This window comes from Anthonomus grandis, chromosome 7 (genome assembly GCF_022605725.1).
Source record: "Anthonomus grandis grandis chromosome 7, icAntGran1.3, whole genome shotgun sequence".
Taxonomy (NCBI): Eukaryota; Metazoa; Arthropoda; class Insecta; order Coleoptera; family Curculionidae; genus Anthonomus; species Anthonomus grandis.
This window is the reverse complement of record NC_065552.1, coordinates 16531141-16553480: the sequence shown is the minus strand read 5'-3', so window position 1 is coordinate 16553480 and position 22340 is coordinate 16531141. Positions and strand designations below refer to the sequence as shown.

At 32.7% G+C, this 22340-nt stretch overlaps 1 protein-coding gene across 1 annotated transcript; it reads left to right on the top strand.

The window, feature by feature from the left end:
• Window positions 1–205: 205 nt before the first annotated feature.
• LOC126738178 (mitochondrial 2-oxodicarboxylate carrier) lies at window positions 206–21810 on the top strand. The gene is made up of 7 exons (XM_050443380.1): window positions 206–459; window positions 526–737; window positions 798–860; window positions 5296–5417; window positions 5487–5637; window positions 21311–21492; window positions 21553–21810. Exons 1-7 carry the CDS (start codon window positions 396–398, stop codon window positions 21668–21670), a joined length of 912 nt encoding a protein of 303 aa, XP_050299337.1. The 5' UTR covers window positions 206–395; the 3' UTR covers window positions 21671–21810.
• Window positions 21811–22340: the final 530 nt, after the last annotated feature.

Sequence of the window (22340 nt, the reverse complement as noted above, 5' to 3'; positions counted from 1 at the left end):
ACATATAATATTACTGGCGTCTGGGGTATTATTTAAAAACACACAAAATGATGATAGTGCCAGCTGACAAATTACGAAGTTACTTCAACCAAACACGTCCAAGCGGACACGATTGGTTATGTTATAAAGGGACTGTTCAAGGTGAACCAAGGGCTTAACCGCGGTTAAAACCGATAGATCGCTTGAAATCGGTTATGGTTTTATCTTGTCAATGTCAACTTGCAGTAGTAGGTACCAACATTTTGCGTAATGTTTACAAAAATATATCCTTTAAAGTCCTAAACTAACTTAATAGAAGAGATGGGGACCTCCGCCTAAAGCCAAGATAAACGTTTTTCAAATAATTTTAAAAACAGTTATGAAATTCTGTGAAATTCATTAGTTAACCCCCAACCATGTCAGAAGTTAAAAAAGTTCTAAAAGAAGGAGCCATCCAAATTGGATCAGGTGGTTCTGCCGGTAAGGCCAGAAATTCTTCATATTGAGATAATCATATTCTACAAACATATATAAATGTTGTTTTAGGCTTTGTTGAGGTATGCATTATGCATCCATTAGATTTGGTTAAAACCAGGTTGCAAATACAGCAGGGTAAAAGCTTTTTAAAAAGTGACCCAAAACACTATACTGGAGTCTTTGATTGTTTGCAGAAAATGTACAAACAGGAAGGTATAACATCATATTGGAAAGGAATCATACCACCTATTCTAGCAGAAACCCCTAAACGTGCTGTTAAAGTAACATTTGGTGTATTTTTATAGCAGTAGAGTCACTCCCTTCATATGCCTTTTTTTTAGTTTTTCACATTTGAACAGTATAAACAATTTTTTTTGTTTGGATCACCAACACCTACTCCATTGGTAAGTGCTTACTGTTCATATAAAAAAATTTCTCACACAGATGCCATCTGATAGTTATATGTGAAGATGAACATCTATGGTTATTTGAAATTTCTTTGTCTATATGTTGTACATCTAAAACTGTTGCATCTTAAGTTTATACCTAGTCTTAATTTGATAAAGTTTACATTTTGTCAACATGATGTTATTTCTTTTAAGAATTGTTTGACAAAAAATGCACTTTAAACATATTACCTAGTGTTTAGCTTTTGATTGATTTGTTTTGAACTAACTAAGAATCTACAGATTTAACAGTTTAAGCTCAGCACAGTTTGGGTTTCAAGAGGTGAAGAGCCACTGGTAATTCTATTTTTGGTCTTCAATTTCTTTAAGGCTCACTTTATTCCGGTGAGGTTTCTGCAGAAATATTCTGTGACACATCTTTTAACTGTGTAGAATACCAAATAGTTTTTGGAAGTTGGAGAGTTATGGCTTTAGAGGGTCGTCTTTGGGTTTGTTCAGCTCATCCGTGGAGTTATGTCCAAAGGGTTCATTTTGGTGATCATTGCTCTGAAGAACTACAGGCTGTACAGGGATTCCCCAAGGTTCTGTCCTGGGCCCATTATTTGGTATATTTTTGTTTTTTCTTTATGTAAATGATCTTCCTTTGCTCCCTCAGGGTAGCTCTACTATGTTTGCAGATGACACCACCATCATTTGGTATGAAAAACAGATTAACCAACTGAAAATGTTTCTGGATGCTGATTTGCTTATGATTAAGAATGGTGCAGTGTAAATCGACTTTGTTTCAATATGTTGTAAACAAATCTGTTAAGTTTCAAATGTTTAATGAATTCTGTCACTACCAATAAAGAGCCAATTTCAACTCAATTGATTGCAGACTCAAAGGGTGCAGTAGGGTGTCATCAGGTTGTTATTCCCTTAGATTAATTTCTAACAATTTAGATTTGACATGGAAAAAATGCTCATCATGCCCTTGTAGAGTCAGATTTTTGCTATGAGATTTTTTTTGGGTGCTCATGTGCCCATTATCTCTTTAATACAGTATTTGTGCTGCGAAAAGGAGCAATTAAAGCCCTTTGTCGAGTGAATCTTGTTGGTATCTATTCGTGCAAAATAGAATTTTGACCCTTTGTTGCTTATATATTCTTGAAACAATAATTATTGTCTTTAAAAAGCACAAGCAGATAATTGTGGGAAGCAGTTCATTTGGAACTCTTCTTACATACAGCTTTGGTTGCCCATTCCACATTTAGAGCAAGTAAGGAGTTGTTTTATTTACTTGGTTAAGGAAATGTTCAATCACCTTCCTCTTTGAATAGGAAAACTTAATTCTTATATTAGATTTAAAAGGCATTTGAAAAGATTATTAGTTACTAAGGCATATTATACTCTAGATGAGTTTTTTAATGGTGTTATGTCCTGTATGTGTGATTTAGAAAAAGAAATTATTGTAATTTTTTTGTTTTGCTTTCTGTTATTGACTAGTATTAAGCTTTACTGAGTTAGTGAAGAAATAGTCCATACTTGCAGTGGAGTCGTAGGTTAAAGTAAAACAAAAATTCTTCAGTCTCCCTCCACTTATTTATTAAACATTTAGTTAGCTTAAAATTTCCTACATGTTTCGGACACAGTGGTATCCATTGAAGGGTAAAAGGTTTAAAATTGGTAACAGGCACACGCCCCAGGGTTTGATATGTAATCATCCGAAACATGTAGGGAATTTTAAGCTAACTAAATATTTAATAAATAAGTGGAGGGAGACTGAAGGATTTTCATTTTACCTTTTCTGAGTTAGATGAAGTAAGGCTTTGTCAATAACTCTGTTTAGGGCAATAAGCACTAAAACTAATTTTGAAAGAATTGTATTTTTAAGGATAAAAACCAGACTACAGTATACCGGGTGGTGCGTCGCCGAGCGGAACATAGGAAAACCCATGTAAATTTTAAGGGGGTCAATTATTGGCTTCCCTGTACATTTTATAGAAAATTAGCAAATTTTCTGTTCAGGTGAAACCAAACAGGCACTAGTAAAATGAATATTGTCACTGACGTGAGGAAAAGTGTCGATAAATCAGTGACAGTCGATATTTGAAAACAAGTATGAATTATTCAATCGACAAAAAAATAGCCATAATTAAGTGGCATTATAAGGGAAACAGTTTTAGAGCAGTATCTGAAATGTTTTTAGTTTATTTCCCCACCAAGCCCATTCTATCCGTTTCAACTATTAAACGTATTGTCAATAAGTTCGAGTCCAAAGGTACTGTAATAAATAATTGTAAATGTTCAACTCAGGATATCGAAAAATGGAGCCGAAGAGAGAGAGAACAGAGATGTTAATATTCTACTGAGTGTGGAGGAAAACAAGATGGTCTGGACGAGGGTTCTTGGGCAAGAAGTAAATAAACATCATACAACGGTATTGCGCACTTTAAAAAAACACAAATATTATTCATATAGATTCGAAAAACATCCAGAGCTGCAGGAAGGAGATGAAGAGCGAAGAATGGCATTTTGTTTTGAAATGATGGAAAGAGCAAATAATGGTAGGATTTTTTTAAGAAATATTTGTTTTAGCGATGAATGTAAGTACATTTACCCTCAACAATGAAGCAAATGTTCAGAATTGCTGGTATTGGAGTCAAGAAAATGAACATCTTTTGTTCATACTTGGACACAATATCCCCAAAAAACAACTGTATTCGTGGGAATTATCGGACACCATATCATTGGACTCTTTTTTTATGACCTAACAGCCGAAACCTATTTGAACTTATTTCAAAATCAAATTGGACCCGCCTTGGAAGAAGTTGTTCAGGAGGATCAAATGAAGATTACAAAATGGGGAAGTCTATCTCCAAAAAAAATGCATGTAGGTCACTTAGGTAAATGTATTATGCATTTCGACTGTGTAAATAGTCATCATCAGATACAGAACACGTAGTATATATACATATATAGTATATATACGTAGTATATACTAAGTGACCTACATGCATTCTTCTTGGAGATAAAGACTTCCCCATTTTGTAATCTTTATAATACACATTCTCCTACAAAATATGAACTTCTATTCAACTATTAAGATCAAATGATCTGGTACCAAATGGATGGTTGCCCGGCCCATAATGCCCGTATGGTTAGAGAGTGCTTGGAAAATGCTTTTAACGGCAATATTATTAGTCCACGGTACCGGATACTTTGGCCAGCCAAGTCACCTGATCTTTCACCGAATGACTTCTTTTTGTGGGGTCATTTAAAAAGTGTAAAATTTGAGAATCTAAACCAGTTCCAAAACGGTATTACGTTAGAATGTAATAAAATTCTCAATATCAACTTAGTAACGTTAGAAATTAATTTTATGATCGGTTAGGATATTGTTTAGCTGTTAATGGGGGGTTGTTTGAACATTTGATTAATTGATGTTTTTATGTAATTCTCTATTATTTTTAAAAAAGTTATTGTATTTTATTTTATTTTTCCACACTTACTAAAATATTAAGAGTTCTGTTTTCTTTTTTTTCGGATCTATTTTTGATCTTCTGAGTTAAACATTTACAATTATTTATTGCAATGTCTTTGGACTCGAATTTACTAACAATAGGTTTAATGGTTGAAATGGACCAGATAGGCTTGATGGGAAAATAAATTAAAAATATTTTAGATACTGCTATTGGTTTAATTAAATTCTAAGTATGATAAAATTATTTTTTTAATAATAGATAATAATTGTTATTGGTTTAACTTCATCGTTATATTAAATAAAAGTTTGGATAAAAAAGTAATGTTAACGTGTCTTACTTTGAATGTATGGTTGTGAGATTGATAAAACGAAAAAAAAAATTCTTGTATTCGGCTGTACGTCAGATTTGACAAAGCCTTATAACAAATTGTTTGCTGGTGGCTGGTGTCTGGTTTTACATGAACCGAAAATTTGGTAATTTTGCAATTACATTTAATTGAATAATTCAAGACTCTTTGAAACTTTGCACGAGGGTTTACCAGATTGGTCTCTTCAAAAAGTTATCTTACATTTTTTCTGTAAAATGTACAAGGAAGCTAATAATTGACCCCCTTAAAATTTACATGGGATTTCCTATGTTCCGCTCGGTGACGCACCACCGGGTATATTTTACAGAGAATATAAACATAGAACAAATGACATATTGACGAACAACTATGTTAAATTGTGGTAAGAGAAGAGAAAGACAAAACAAACCAGAAAATTATAAATAATATTTTTTTCTCATCAATTCCAATTTTTTATCACAATATTACTTTTAAGGGCTTTATGTAAATGTTTAATATGTTTAACATCAGACAATATTTAGGTAAAGGATTTGTTTGGTTAATTGAGCATCATGAATATGGCTTAGTTAAATAATGATGCTAGTGAATCTATAAGTAGCATTAACTTGTTTTTGAATTACAGACATTTGCTCTTGCTGGTTTTGGTGCTGGAGTAACAGAGGGTATTTTGGTAAACCCCTTTGAAGTAGTTAAAGTTACACTTCAGTCTAACAGGGGAATAGGAAAAGATAGACCTAGTACATGGTAAGTTGTTTCTAAAAAAATCATGAATTAATTAGCCTCTAGCAAAATTGATACATTTTATATAAATAGGTTAGTTACCAAAGATATATTTTCTAAATATGGCTTTGGCTCCCAAGGTCTTTTTAAAGGAGTCAGCGCCACAGTGTGGAGAAATGGAATCTTTAATATGGTATATTTTGGGTTTTACCATTCTGTTAAAGGGTGGTCACCAGAGTCTAAGGTAATCTGTATGTTCATTGCCAGAATTTTTTTATTGTCATGTGGTATCATAAACGATTGTGGCTTCTGTATTACATTTTTATACTCCTATTAAAATACTAACAATTTCAAAGCTTTAACTGTAACATAGTAAACAGACATAACAATATAATCAAGACTTATACATAGGCAAGAACTCAAAAACCCTTTCGTTATCTTAATAAATAATACCGGAGCTCCAAATTTACGAATTAACAATGCAGTGCATATTAAACATGTTTTTAAACATTAAAATTGAAATGACTGCCTTCTCAACATTTATTCGCTTTTAGACGATAAATATGTGGTATTTGTGTAATTACAATACTATATAAATTTTATTTTTGCATTGACACATTATGATAAATGTTTTACCATTTAAACACAGAGTTATAAATCTCAAAATAGATATATTATCTGTTGTGTATATGTTAAAAATATACCTTTTGGTGTATATATATATACCTATGGATTTTGTATGTAATCTCAAGTCATGCTTCCATGAGTTGTTGCCTTTTATCTATTTTAGGATTTATTTACTACATAAAATCACGTTATTTAGAGATTACTGATATATGTTATATATGTAATTGTGTAATTTAGTTATCCTCTATACTTTTAAAATTTCATCATTTAGGTTCATCATTAGGGTCGGCATACAGGATGTAAATGTAAAAACGTATTACTCTTAACATTTCTGCCCTATGAAAATAAAAAAAATCTTGATATAAAGGGTTGTCGTACAAAATAAATATTATGAAAATAGTTTAATTTAATAGGTGTTCATTATTTTTAAAAATGTTCATTATTTTCTAAAAAGTATATAGCCTACTCTCAAATTATTCTCTAACGTTTCGAAAAACCTATTGAATTGGTCAAAACATAGTGCATATTTAAAAAAATATATTTAGGTTATAAGAAAATAGTAAGGAGAAGGAGACTTTCTCTGCATATTTTGTAAAACCCTCTTTACTAAAATCATTTTAAAGGTATATTCTCACACATGCCAGGCCTCGGCTCAGCATCTGACGGGTATCGGCCATGCTTTTTCTACCCTATTCCCACTATCCGTGCTTGCTTCATGCTTCCCGGGCCGGTTTTGTCAAGGGATCTGTTTTATTTAGTGCGTTTTGTGTAGCAGAGGAAAAGAAGCGTATAGCTTTTCCAAAATGCTTTTGACGACTACTTTGATAAAAATTGCATTAGTTCTAGACGCCGTAGAAGAATACTCTAATATAAGAAATAATAAATCTAAAAAAAGGCGTTATTGGATACATCCAATGATTAAATAAAAAAAATAAGACTGAGAATACCACACATTATTTAAAGAACTTATCGATGATGAGTCCCAAGTTTTATAAATATTATAGGATGCCAATTGGTGAATTCTATAATCTATTATCCTATATTAAGAATGTTATTAGTAGGCCAAACTTCCAGTTTCAGGAATCAATTACACCTGCTGAAAAATGATCAGTTTGCTTAAGGTAAGAAATCAAAACCTTTTTTTTTTGGATTGGAATTGAATTGGAACCTATTCACGGTTCTTTTGAATATTTTGAAATGACTTGGAAAAATTGAAGAGACTTTGACTATGATATTATCATGCAGTAGGTTTTATTGATATTCAGATACCTGCTCAGAAAATTTAAAAAAATAATTTTTGTATTTATATTTATACAGGGTGTCTAACGGCGAATAGACGCGATCGATATCTCGGAAACTTTTTGGAAAATTTGGCAACATGGCACAGTTGGTGGGGGCCATACAACTAAAATATTTTGACAGTTGAGACGTTTCCGGTTATACCGAAAATAGGTGTCAACTTCGTTATTTTAAATGAAACACCCTGTATATTTTTACATTTTTGGCTTCCACGTGAAATTCTAGCTACATTTTGTGCATAATGTGCTTTACCTAAGTGTAGCCGTGTTTGACATATTTTTAATTTTATGTGAAAAACTATGTTTACAAGCCCTAACATAATTACCAATTTCTCCCTTTTAGTAGCCTTTATTTATTGGTTAGTTTTGGTTTTATTTTAAAGGAAGAACCACTTTAAAAGACTATTTACCGTACTTAAAAACAAAAAAAACTAAAAACAACAACTATACAAATCAAGGAGGATCTGAGGCAGTCTCGCCGTGAACTTCTAACGGTCGCGATACAGAAATTTTCGTATAAATCCGTGTGGTGCTACAATGGTGTAATATGTGTTAGAAAAGAAAATACCATAAAATACTTAAAATCAACAATAGGATCTAGAACAGATTTAAATCGGAAACTATAGAATCTCAGGTACTTAATTTTCTTATGGCCTTAATTAGTGATTACTAATATTAATCAGTCAATAATTGGCAGGTGGTGTGATTGTTTGGGCAGATTTATTATTATTTATCTATACATTCGTAGTGCCCTGTAAATATTATGAAACAGTATTACTCATTTATAATATACATAAATAAATATATTGTTCTATCTGTTATTATTATTAATAATGTTTTATATGTACATAATAGTTTTAAAGTAATAAGCTTTGGGTAAACTAGCTTATTCTTATTTTTTTCTCTTTGTAAAATTTTGATGATATAATATAACTTCTTCTGATTTATTTCTATTAAGAATCATGGTTAACAGACCATTTCTAAACTTTGTTTTTGTTTTTTATTCTTGGGAATTAACAATCAAGCACTTAGCTGTATTATCCTTTTATTTTTTTTTTTGTATTAAGTACCAATATACATACATTTTTGTTGGTTGTTTTTGCATATTGATGAATATTTTTCTGTAAACTTTTTAAATCATGATAATATAATAAGCCTATTTTAATTGAAATTAATGTGTACGCAGCTATTCTAGTACGGTGGACGTTTCTTTTGTTTTTAGAAGGTGGTTAAATATTTAAAATAGTAATTCTGGGAGTTTAGGTTACCTGTATATACCTATATTTTTTACGCTTTGGGGAGTGCTCGCAGAATAGTAGTAATAAAATTTACATATCAATTACAATTTTATTTATATATCTTGATTTTTTTATATATTTGAAAGAGAAATATTCATAATAATCATTATTATAAGATTTGCGATGGATTGGTGTTGGATATTTTGTTATTTTTAGATTATTTTGTTAACCACATAACAATGCAGATTGCACACATAAACTTACAATCAATTAACACCGGATTTATTAATTTTAAAACTTTAGTTACTGATAATAATAATTTTGATGCAATCTTTGTAACCGAGACTTGGATAAATAATAACCAGGATGCACAGGTATTTGAAATACCAGGCTATAGATTTTTTAACTCTAATAGGGAATTTGGTAGAGGGGGTGGTGTAGGTGCTTATTTTAAAAACCATTTGAAGGTTGAAACGATTAAATTCAACCTTCCTATATCGCATTCTTTAAAGAATATATGTTTTAGACTTCAAGTGGGAACTAAAGCGATAGCTTTTGCAAATTTTTATAAGCCACCCCATATAAATATAAATACACATTCGCTTATCCCAGATTTTGATAATATTTTGTCGGAATTGGCTGTACAATATGACACTGTAATATGTCTGAGGGACTTTAACGTGGATTTTTTTAATTTGGATAATCCAGTATTGCATTGCTTTGAATCATATAACTTATTTCAGATTTTGGATGAACCCACACATATTACAGTTCATGGTGGTAAATGAATAGATCCTATTTTTGTCTCAGATAGGCAGATTGTTCTAATTTGTGATACACAATCGGCGGATGAGTTTTCTGACCATAGATTGGTGTACGCAAATTTAAGGCTAAAGATAGAAAAAGCACAACCAAAATTTGTTACATATAGGTGCTATAAAAACTTTGATAATAACGCTTTTCTTTCTGACTTACAGTCATTACCGGGGCATAATATATTATACGAAAAGGTTATAGAGAAAAAGCTAGAATTATTTAATGAATTTTTATTAACAATATTTAATATTCATACACCAATAAGAACTGTAAGGGTAACTAAGCCTAGGGCTCCTTGGCTGACGCCAAATTTAAAATACCTCATGAAAGAAAGAGATAAAGCCCTGCAGAAATATAAGCTATCAAAATCACCTGTTGACTTGTCTCGATACAAAGAACTACATAACTATATACTTTCAATGATCAGGGCTGAAAAGAGGGCTTATATTAACTTCATTTCTAATAGGAAATCGGACAAGGATTTATGGACCGCACTAAAAGATTTAAGTGCCTCTACTAGAAAAAAACAAAATATTTAGCTACCAGAGTAACTCTCAAATCCAGAAATAATTATTCAACGCTTTCCACAGTATATACAAAATATTTCAAATTGTGATAATAAAATATTTTTTTATAATAATAATAAATTTAATTTTAGCGATTTTGCTTTCCAGTTATGCACAGTTGATGGCATAAGTAAAGCACTTCAAAGCATTAAAACGAATGCCTGTGGGACTGATGGTGTAACAGCCAATATGATTAAACAGTGTAGACCTTTTATAGATGCTTTTATTACAAATATTGTAAATTGTTGTATTGAACAGAGTTATTTTCCGACTTCCTACTACATGTATACAATGATTTAAGAATTATATCTATACCACCGACGTTTTTTATTTTTTTTAAAAATCTATTTAGAGTCCTTGACTAAGTTGATTTTATCTTTTCACAATTATTTTTTTTATATGGGGTGATTAAAATCGTTATTCAAATAATGATATTTTCAATTTAATTTTGCGCTATTTTTTTAAATGGAACACCATGTATCTAGTAACTCGTTTTGATAGAACATTCTTTTATCTTTAATTTGATATCAATAAATTTGCCACTATCTCTAACCGTTTTCTCAAAATTTGTTCTTATGAAAAATGACTTATTTTTTTCATAGGCATTACACCGTTTAATTTTACTTGAGAATTATGAGAGCATACTGAAAGTGTAGAGTACAAAAAACAAACTAGAACTTAAAAACAGTTTTAAATAAAGAAATCAAATTGGCATTTACCAAGTCGGTTGTAGAAAATCCGAAAATGGGAGTCACAGACAAACACGGACTTACAAATACAGAAATCGCCCGTAGGAGAATGCCAAAAGAAAAATAAATATCACTCCCATTAAGTTCAATTACATCAAGGATTCCCCAAAAACATTAATAACATTAGAAATAAGTTCTATCACAACAATTGCTCAAAATATCTACCGTTTGGCTTCAAACATAAATTAGCCGTACGTGCTAAAGATCTTCTAACTACACGAAGACTGGTAGGCGTAATATGTCTAAAAGACTCTTGTATACGCTCCACCATATCATCTCTAGGAGATTTCCACACTTCTCTACAAGAAGAAATCCAGAAGTATTAATTCCGGTGATCTAGGAGGCCATCCAGTGGAACCTATCCAAGTTTAATAAATATATATACAAAAGGTAATTTTAATAACTAACCTAGCCTTCCAATTAATTTATTATCAAATTGGTATATACTATGTTCCTGACATTTGCACTGAAGTGAACTGGTGCACCAATCGACTATAGCCACATCTGATGCCTTACAAAGTCGGAAAGTGCTGAAAATCCTCTCTTAAGAAATTTTGAAAAACTTCCTTCTCCTGTTACACGATTTTCAAAAAAGTATGGACCCATAACAAAACCGTGTACTATTGCTCCATCTGTGTTGAAAATTATTGATGGGGCTTTTCTGTGTCGTAAAAATGAAAGTTATGTCTGTTAAGAGAATAGTTGTAATTTAAGAACTAATTTCAGGTGTTGCAACAACCGACATTACCAATTGATTTTTTTCATTTAAAACTGTTTTCGTTCTAGTTTGCTTTTTGTACTCTACGCTTCCTTCGCTGCTCGAATCGTTTTTTTAATTTCGTCAACACTCTATCATCAGGATGTCGGTTATTACGAAATTTTTCTTAATAAACCCTTGAAGCCAAAAAATAGTTCCCAAGTCATTCACCGATAACGTAAATCATATTTAGTAATTCTCGCTTAGAGTAATTCATTTTGACACAAATTTACTTAACATGAATGTTAAGTAAACATTATAATTGCCATACGTCACACAACAAAGAATAAATGAATTATGGTCAACTTTTTACTTGTAAGAAAAAAATTCTTATTTTTAAATGAGATAAGCATCAGGGATTAATATTAATTGTCTCTACTACTATTATTTTCTTAGGATTATTACAACTATTCTCTTTTTTTCTACTAAAACGTGTTCGAAATAGAATTGAACAGAATGACTTGTGAGAAAGGGCTTGTCACTCTGATTCCATAAAATATCTTTTAATTGTTTTCCCTCGTGTTCCGTTAAGTGTCGTACGGCCTATGAAAAATATGGGTCACTTCTTTCAATAACAAATTTTGAGAAACCGGTTAGAGATAAAGGCAAACTTGTTGGTATCAAATTAAATATTAAAGAATACTCTATCAAAATGTGTTATAAGATACAGGGTGTTCTATTTAAAAAGATAGCGTGAAATTGAATTGAAAATGTCATTACTTAAGTAACGATTTTGATCACCCTGTATAAATAAAAATAAATTTTGGAATTTCGAAAGATAAAATAAACTTAGCCAAGGAAACTTCGGTGGTAAATAATAATATTTAAGTGAAACGTTGATTTTTGTGAAAAATTCTTTAAATTCTTTATAACTAGGCAACGTCGCATTTTAGGGTAAAACTGCTTTAGGCTTAAAGTGAAAGTCAAATGGAACTCCCATTTCGGAAAAAAAATATAGGTGGTTCCATTAAAAAAAAATCAGATTATGTACCACGCTTTTTTGGGACACCCTGTATTAACTAAACTAATTTTAAAAAGCAGCTTCTCTTAAATAATTAACATTACCCTTATTAAAGATTTCTTCCGTTTAAAGGTTTAGCCGCAATCGAGCGCCGCGATATTAAATGAGCACCCTGTATATTCTTTAGTTTTGTTTTCAAGTTCTGGCTGAATTGCATTACAAAAACTTAGAAAGTAAAACTCAAAATATTTTTAACACTTTATTGTTACAAATTTTTATTACTAGACACATACATAATATATATATCTAAAAAACATTCTACATTTTACATATTGATAGGGTTTTCTGCGGATTCTGCTGAAGTTAAGGGAGTAGAAATTCTTTTGTAGTAAAGCCCTAAGGGTACCGTCACTTTGGTAGGGGAAGTTGGCACTTTGAAATATTTGTTGATGTAATGGAGTTCCAGTTGGCGCGGATAGGTTTGTAAAAACGCGAGATGTGGATGACCCTTGGATCGCATAATCTTGTGGAGGTGCTGGTGGGGGAAATTGGGGAGTGCCTGTATATCTGTATTATTAATTGATGTTCTGAAGTAGACGGTTCGAGAACTTGAGATGTCCTGAGATATTTCATTTCCATCTCGGAGACCATCAAAAATTTTTTGATTGTCTTTATTGACTCAGCCTGAAACAGAGTCAGTTTCAGCCTCTTCAATATCCTCTTGTCCTTGCCCCTTTCGCTTTGACTCTTCACCCAAATCATCTTCCTTTTCGATGGAAGCCAAGGATGATATTCGTCCGTTATCCTTCATATGTGGGTTCAAAAACTCAAGCAGCTCGCCATACTTGTATTTCACATCTCTGGCAGCTTGACCTGTTACAGTTTTCTGTTTTGACCGAAATTTGTTGTATTGGCCTCTTAGTAATACCCATCTATGTTTACAATCTGACGAATCTGAAAAGTAAAATATAACTGAATAAAAATCTATGCAGAAATTTGGAAAGAAATACTCGGAAAATTGGCTATACAAAAATTGAAAATTAAGGAGTGTAATCACAACGGCGTAAAGTATGTATTTTCAATTTATGGATCTAAGAAAAAAATTCGAATTAAACAATATGTATTTTTTAGATATTTTGCAACTGACTATTCGTACCAAACAATAGCATTCAGTTATCGCTTCAGATATTCCACTATACACGCAATTGTACATGAAGTTTGTAGTGCAATAATAGACAAGTTAATGAACACATGTATACCAATTCCAACTAAATGTAACTGAATAGAGAAAATTGCTCAAAAATGTTGGTCATCCTGGAATTTTCCCAACGTATTAGATGCACTAGATGGGAAGCATATTGAAGTTAGAGCACCAGCTAATAGTGGTTCGAATTACTTTAACTATAAAAAAACATTTTCTGTAGTTTTACTTGCATTAGTTGATGCAGATTATAAATTTATAGGTGTCGATGTAGGATCTTTTGGAAAAAATAGTGATGGGGCATATTTGCCAGCTCAAACTTAGGCAAAGCGTTAGAAAATAGAATGCTCGATATACTTCCACCGACTATTCCTTCAGGGTCTGAGATAGAAGTACCATACGTATTTTAGGTGACTCTGCGTTTCCATTAAAAGACAATCTTTTAAGACCTTTTCTAGAAGCCCGAACTATTTATAATATGAACAAAAGAATTTTTAATCATAGACACTGCCGTGCAAGACGAGTAGTCGAAATATCCATCCAAATGTCCATGTAGTCGTTCCGGCTACATGGCTATTATTCACGGCTACATGCATTTTACATAGCTTCCTGCAAAATAATCATTTTTTGTCGATAAATGACGAAGAAAATAAAACACCCCAAGGACACCTGCGAGTGAATTTACCAAAACGGGGCGGAAATGCGCAATATGTGGCATTCAATGTGTGGAAAAAATTCACAACATATTTTAATTCAGAATCAGGGGCTGTCCCGTGGCAAAACGAGAAAATTTAATTTTTTAGAGACGGAGACCAAGCCATTTAATTATTTTAGTTCTAATGTATAGGTATATAAAATATATGTATAATGTTGCACATGTTTATAAACAATGTAGAAATGTAGAAGATGTTTATTGCAAAATGATTGATAATATTCTATATTTCCTTATATAAATAAAGTAATGGAATAAAATGTACTTACCTATTTTAATTTTTCCTCTGATTTCTTTTCATATTCTGAGACTTGTCAGATGCATCTGAATACAGCCTGTTGATAAAGTCATATAATTCACTTCTTTCACAAACTAATTCAATTAATAATTTATCTGTATTGACTGAAAAAATCTTAGGGCGCGCCATTTTGCCTGTTCGAACATGCCATCTTCACACTGAAGGGACTGCCAAGAAATCAGCCGCGCACAGGCTCTGCAAATATTGTATTGAAAGAAGCCCGGCGGGTAGCGAGCACGTTTAGAGGGATAGGTGACCGGAAAGCCAATTTAAATAATATAAAATGAATTTTGCACGTCTCTAGCTGATTCGATGCCTGGCAGTATAGTGAGAATAGACCTTTATTCTATAGTCACTAGTAAACATTATATCAAACATTGTTTAACAATCAATCGGACACCAAAATAATTGCTAATGCAGTGTGACCTTGCCAAAAAACTAAAGTTCCAATGAAATATTATTTAATAGTCTTTTAAAATATAACAAAACAACGAAAGAAACTCAATAATGCTATGAATTGAATATATTTGTGACTTATTTATTTCTTACCAAGAATTCACAAACTTTCCTAGGGCGGAACACACATACTCATTGAAATCAAAAGCCTTTGAAGAATTATGTTAATGGATGTTTACTTCTCAATACAGTAAATGTTTGAATTTGGCGGATGAACTTAAAAACGTAACGGCCGGGTCATTTAAAATTTCACATGAACCGATATTTATCCACAACGTTTCTGTCTATTGGTACAGAGACGCGTGTGATAATTAAAAGTTGCCAAGCTGACCAAGCTGGGCCTCTGAAGATCCAGACTTGTAGTATACTGGGTGAGTACCATTTTGACATAGTCACGTTGTGGGTACGTTTGATTTATATTTTGTTCAATAATAATTACATAAATTATTATTCGTTGCCGTTAAATTTTTAAATACAGTCCGCTTTAAAAATTTTAATTTTTAATTGTACTGTATTAAAATTTTAATACAGTCCGCTTAAAATTATCAATCTACAGGGTTGAAAATTCCCTTAAATATTTTCATTTTTGATCCTTAAAATTATGTATTTTGGAATTTCGACAATTGCAAGACGCGTGCTTGGGCTCCCATTGTTATCGGTTAATCTGACTTACATTGTTATTGTTTATTTTTACTCGAACCCAGGGATTCCATTTGTGCTCAATTTATTTAATTTTTTTTAACCGGGGGTGGATTTTATTCATTAAATTTAGTAGTTAATTAAATGAACTGAATTAAGAATAACTACCCATATTAATTTCAGCATAATTTATTTTATAATCTTCTACCTTTTTTTTATAGTAGTTAGTAAGCCTTTATCATTTAACACAATGTAAAATAGACTTTTAATGTTCTTCAGCCTTAAATCATTTAAAGGAAACATTTAATGAAGGGTTGGCTGCGCAGAAAGATAGTTTGAAGAAAATATATTTTTTAGTGAGAACTGAGGTTGAACAAATGCATGAGGAATTTCGTAATGTACATAATTCGGTCATAATGTCGTTGTTCGTGCATGTGAGAGGCTGACACAAATTTCATTACAGCCTTCTGTAACAGGCTCCACTTGGTGTGATGCACCATGCAACACCATTTTGCTACAGTAGAGTTAGAAATACAAGAAAGTGGTTATTGACTCATCTAAAATGCTCCACATCAAAAGTTTACCTTTAGCAGATACCATATTCCAGGTCCCATAGACCTTTACTTGGTGCTGAATTGGTACATTATATACTTCGTTCCAGTAGAGCTTTAGGGACCCAGAATCAATATATAGAAACAGTTTTTGGTTGGGTTCTACACGGAAGATTGTCAGGCGTGGCACCGAAATCTCTCGGTAAAACTGCCGTTGAACTCTGCATGTTTTAGAAGAACCTGCATCAGATTTAAACCTAAACCTATTTATGCAGAAGAAAGTCTGTGTGAAAACATTTACCGGGAAACTACCAAAAGGGACTCTTCAGGCAGATTTGTTGTTGCTTTGCCCTTCAATGCTCAGAACCTGAGCTTGATGAATCATATTCATTAGCCCTTAGGCGACAGAATTTTTTGGAGAAACGCTTGTCTAAGAATCCAGAGCTACGGCTAGCTTATGTGGAGTTCATGAAAGACTATTTGGAGTCTGGACACATGTCTCGCTTACATCCTGCTGACTGTCGATCTCCCACTGCCTATTATATTGCACACTTTTGTATCTTCAAAGGTGAAAAAATACGAGTGGTGTTCGATGCTTCTTTCAAGACTTCAAAAGGTCTTTGCCTTAATGATAGTTTCTTGACCGGACAAAAACTCCAGCAGAACATCTCCTCAATATTATTACAATTTCGAATTCATCCATACGTATTTATATGCGACATTTAATAGATATATGGGCAAATTGCCATTGACCCTCCCCACAGAAAGTTTCAAAAAATTTTGTGGCGTTTTTCTGAAGATGAACCCTTGAACCAGTACTGCCTTAACACAGTAACTTATGGGGTCCCTAATGCACTATACGTAGCCCTTAAGTCATAGGACAGGCCAATCAGGAGCAATACACTTTTCCTAAGGCTACAGAAGTTCTTAAAAACAATATTTTTGTCGATGATGCTGTAGTAGGGGCAGAGTCCTTAGACACCCTAGTGTCTCTTCAGAAAGCTGATTCAACTTTTGGCTAAGGGGCAGTTTGAACTTAGGAAGTGGGCAAGTAATCATCCAATGATTCTATCAAATGTATCCTCTTCTCATGTACAAATGTCCTGTTCCTCTGACAAGGAAGAGCCTTTATTCCTTTATTCATAACAGTATTGGGCCTTCAGTCGAACCTATCCAATGGCTTTTTCTCATATTCATGTGCACCGATTAAGCGTGTGTGTACAAAGCGGAATATCCTATCTGAGGTTGCTCGGATTTATGACCTCCTGGGTTTCTTGTCACCTATTGTCCTTTTTGCTAAACTTCTTATGCAGCAGCTATGGCTGTCTACCACTGGTTGGGATGATCCACCGTCAGATAAAATCATTCAGGATTGGGATAGATTCAAAATGGAACTTCTTGCTATATCTAACATACTTATTCCCAGAAGAGTCTTCGTTGACAAACCGTTGTGCAGAGAATTACATGGCTTCTGTGATGCGTCGCAGGTTGGGTATGGAACTGCTATATATTGTAGAATTGGAGACTACTCGGGTAACATTCATATTGGACTTGATATTGAATATGATATTGATTTGATATTGATTTGATTGAATGATATTTTTACGTGGTCGGATTCCTAAGTTGGTTTAGCTTAGCTCGCCTCTTCAACCCATTGATGGAAGCCTTTAGAGTATTTCATATACAAGACATAATCCGTTTCCCGAGTTGAAGATATGTCCTGACCGGTGATTATCTGGCAGACTGCTCTTCTCGCGACCTTAGCCCCAAGCAACTTACTTCGAACCACATTTGGTTCCATGGTCCTCCATGGCTACAAACGCCTCAGCATTGCTGGCCAATTCAGCCTACCAATCTAATATTTTCTGCTCTGCCTGTGAAATGCACAAAGGAAGAGCAGAGATGTGCCTTTAAAATTGAGTTTTTTGAAAACAGATTACTTAAGTTGTTAGACAAATTCTCTTCTTTGCCCAAAATACAACGCATCATGGCATATATTTTGCGCTTTGCCAAAGGGCAGACAGCTAAAGAAAAAGAGATTTTCAACGAAAATTCACTCTTGGTTTTAGTGAAAGCTGAACAGCAATTGTCTCATGATGTCTTCCTTAACATTAAAAAGATCAGCTAATGCCCAAACCTTTTCGAAAACTAGCAACCTTTATCGCGGAGGATGGTTGCTTCAGGGTGGGTGGTAGGATCAGAAACTCGGATCTGTCCTACAACGGAAAACATCCCTTACTTTTGCCTAAATCACATAGACTCACTCAACTTATCATTGAGCAAGTTCATAGAGAGAATCTTCACCCTGGATTTAAGACCCTGCATTATTTGCTATTTCAGAAATTTTGTATTCATCTCGCGTGGCTTTTTTCAGATTTCTCTCACTCTGTGTAGGGTGCTTTCATTCTCATTCTAGATCTTATAATCCAAGAATGTCAGATTTACCCACATTTCGGGTATCACATGTCAAACTGTTTGTCTTGACTATGCTGGACCAAGGTGTCACACCTTGGTGTCTGATTTAACCTCCGAAGCTTTCATCGCCGCGTTCAGGCGTTTTATATCCCGACGTGGTCGCTGTTCTGTCATAATAATTAGTGACCAGGGAACTAATTTTATCGGTGCCAGCCGGCAACTTACTAAACTTGCCAAACATTCTGTGGAAGCTCTAGGTATTAATTGGAGGTTAAATCCACGAGGTGCCCCTCACTTCAACGGATTGGCTGAGGCTGGGTTGAAAACTATGAAGACCCGTCTGTATAGGGTTATTGGGGAGCAAGTGTTAACCCACGAGGAGTTAAATACTTAGTCCTTCTCATTTGATGACTCTCGAACCTCTAAACAATTTTATTCCGGACCTTGATCTGTCCCACTTAAAATTAAATCGCCGAAACCGTTTACCATTGATCCAGCGAATGCAGGGTGACTTCTGGAAACGTTGGCACCATGAGTACCTGCATACTCTCTAGCAGAGAACCAAGTGGTTAGAAAATACATCCCAAAAAAAATTGGAACTCTTGTTTTTATTAAAAATGAGCAAACGGGACCCCTTCGTTGGAACTTGAGTCGCGTGATACAGTTGCACATTTCCGCCTAAATTAATTATGTTCATTATTTATTATTATTAATCAATTATTGCGGAGACGCATATGATAATTAAAAGTTGCCAGGTGAGCACCATTTTGACATAGTCACGTTGTGACTACGTTTGATTTTTATTTTGTTTAATAATAATTACTTACATAGATTATTATTCGTTGCCGTTAAATTTTTAACTTTATTTGCTAAATTCAAACATATACTGTATTGCGGCGTGAATATTTCTGTTAGCTATGGCCTTATTTATCTTTTTTTTACTTCAAGTAAAGCTAGGAAAAATTAAGATTGGATGGGTCTATAAATTTTTTCCAGACATGTTTTTTTTTCAATTTAATTCAATCACTCTAAACTAATTTTGCTTATTGGTAGTTGAATGTATTTTGAAGCTAGTGGGAGACTAATTATTATTATGATAAATTCTAGTCAAAAATTTCCTATGAACATCGGTCCCCAAATTTGAGAATAAATGAACAAGAGAATTTTTTTTTATTGTGAAAATTACAATACTATACTATACTATACAAAATTATTCATATTTACCCCATAAGTTATTAACGCAATGATCCCACCTTTTAAAAGATAACCTACAAAATGAGGACAAGCGGATTGTTAAGTGCTCCAGAGGAATAAAAACCTATAGAAACTATTGACAGAATTTTTTGTAAGTAGAAGTCCATTCTTGAAGTGCAGTGGATATAATATAGCGTAGTATATACGCTATATTGGTAGTAGGTCAAGGACTGCAAGCTGAAGTCCTTATCGACAACAATGGAGAAGTTGTCACAGAATTTAGACAATCGAATTAGACGGAGCTAACCTTCAGCACGACCGGCACTTTCTAAAGTAAACTTTTCTCGTAAATTAGCTGTGCTTCTTGAAATCGGTAAGGTGATTTTACCTAATTACATTCTTAGAAATACAAAATTCGAATAGCTACTACACCTGATTATGATCTATAGTGCGGCTTTTGCTATTGTGAAAACATTAAAAGTTAACAAAGACATAATTTCTTACTTTAAATTCGAGAACCGCAAAACCAACACCGAAGTGTACAATAAAAAGACATAGATCAGCTAACAGAATCAGTGGGGTACTGGGTTAAAAAGTGCAAAAGAATATAGCAAATGTTATGCGACGAATACTATCCTATCTAATGCGTTTATATCCTTAAACAGCGACTTGCTTTTTTATAGCGATGCAAATCTCGTAACAACAGAAAACAGGACAATACATTATTTGATCATTGGGACAAATTATATCATTGCATTCTTGAATATTTCCTGAAAAACCTAAAACTCTAAAGCTTCACTGCTATACAGGGTGCCTTCGATTACTCCGATACTATTGGTGTCTTTGTTTATATTTAAGATACAGGGTCGCGTAATTAGGCAACTAGTAGGATTTTTTCTGCTGATTAAAATGGTGAAAACTGAAAAAAATAGCATGTTTTCCAGAAAACATAAATACATGACTCTTGTTAAATGGAATCCTCTGCATATTTTCACCTAAATCAAAAGAAAATAATATTCTTACTAAAAAAGTTTATTTACACTAATAGCCTAAACCTAAATATAATAAAGTTATATTGATGTTAATAATTTTGCAAAATTTAGGCCATTTGGCTTTGACTTTTTTGAGAGCAAAACAAATAAATCATTATTTGAATAATAAAATGACAGTAACCATAGAGGTTTAATAAAATAAATAGTGAGAGTTACACGTTAGCAAAGTTTGTGATTTTGGGCATATTGAAAAATGTGATACCGACGATACATTATTGTTAAGCCATGTTCTGTATCTTTCAAGATTGCTTATTTTTTAACTACATTTATTAAATAGTTTATTAGTTGTTAGCAAGTTGCTATTCTTACCAATAACATTATTTTGTACATGTTATTCTATTTTTTATGTTTTGATGCTCAAATATTCTAAGTTAGTATATTTTCTAGGATCCCTTATTGGAGTTTCTAAGAAAAGTATCTATTGGATTTACATCTGGAGTTTTAGGGTCATGTTTCAATATACCGTTCGATGTTGCCAAATCTCGAATACAAGGACCTCAACCAGTCCCCAATCAAATTAAATACAGAACTACATTTAGCAGTATAGCAGTAATTTATAAAGAGGAAGGGTAAGAAAATATCACCATATTTAAAATTATAAAGTTTTTATATTTGTATTTTTATTACAGGTTTTTGGCCCTGTATAAAGGGCTTTTGCCAAAAGTTATGAGACTGGGTCCAGGTGGTGCCATTATGTTGGTAGTTTATGATTATATGCACGAGTTTTTAACTGCAGAGTTTAAATGATTATAAGATTTTTTTTGCATTTCTATGTCATAGAATTGTTTTTTTTTCTAAAGTTTGTATATACGAAATATTTAATGTCTTTTAAATGTTGACTAAATTTAAAATAAAGATTAGGTACATTTATTCTTTTCATAAGACAATGGCAGTAGTTTTATTGTATAGCCAAAGTTCCCAAGCCTTATAGCTTTAACTGCTGTTTTTCTATATGACTATGAAGTTCTTCCAACTCAGTTTTTAGTCTTTGAAATATCCCATTTAAACTAAAACAGAGAAAAAAAATAAATCTATTTATAGTGTGACTTTTGTATACTTACTGTTTTTTCTCAGACTTTTCTTGCTCTAAGGTGGCATCAGTAATAGTTTCTTTATTTTTGGTTTCATTGTCAACTTGAATTCCAATTGATTTTCTATTCTAAAAGTAACTTAAAGGTAATTGGAAATTTTGATATGGTTATTATACCAGCCAAACGTTACAGAAAATGAGTGTAACCATTTCTTATTTTATTGAATTTTAAATAATAAAGATTTATTTAAATAGCAATATTAATTCAGGGTTGTACTCTAATTCTGCATCAATTTACAGAGTTGGCATCTACAGTGGCCTATACCTTTTCTCATAATATGCGTATTATGAGAAATGAGTATTTTGTTTATTAGAAATGGATACTAA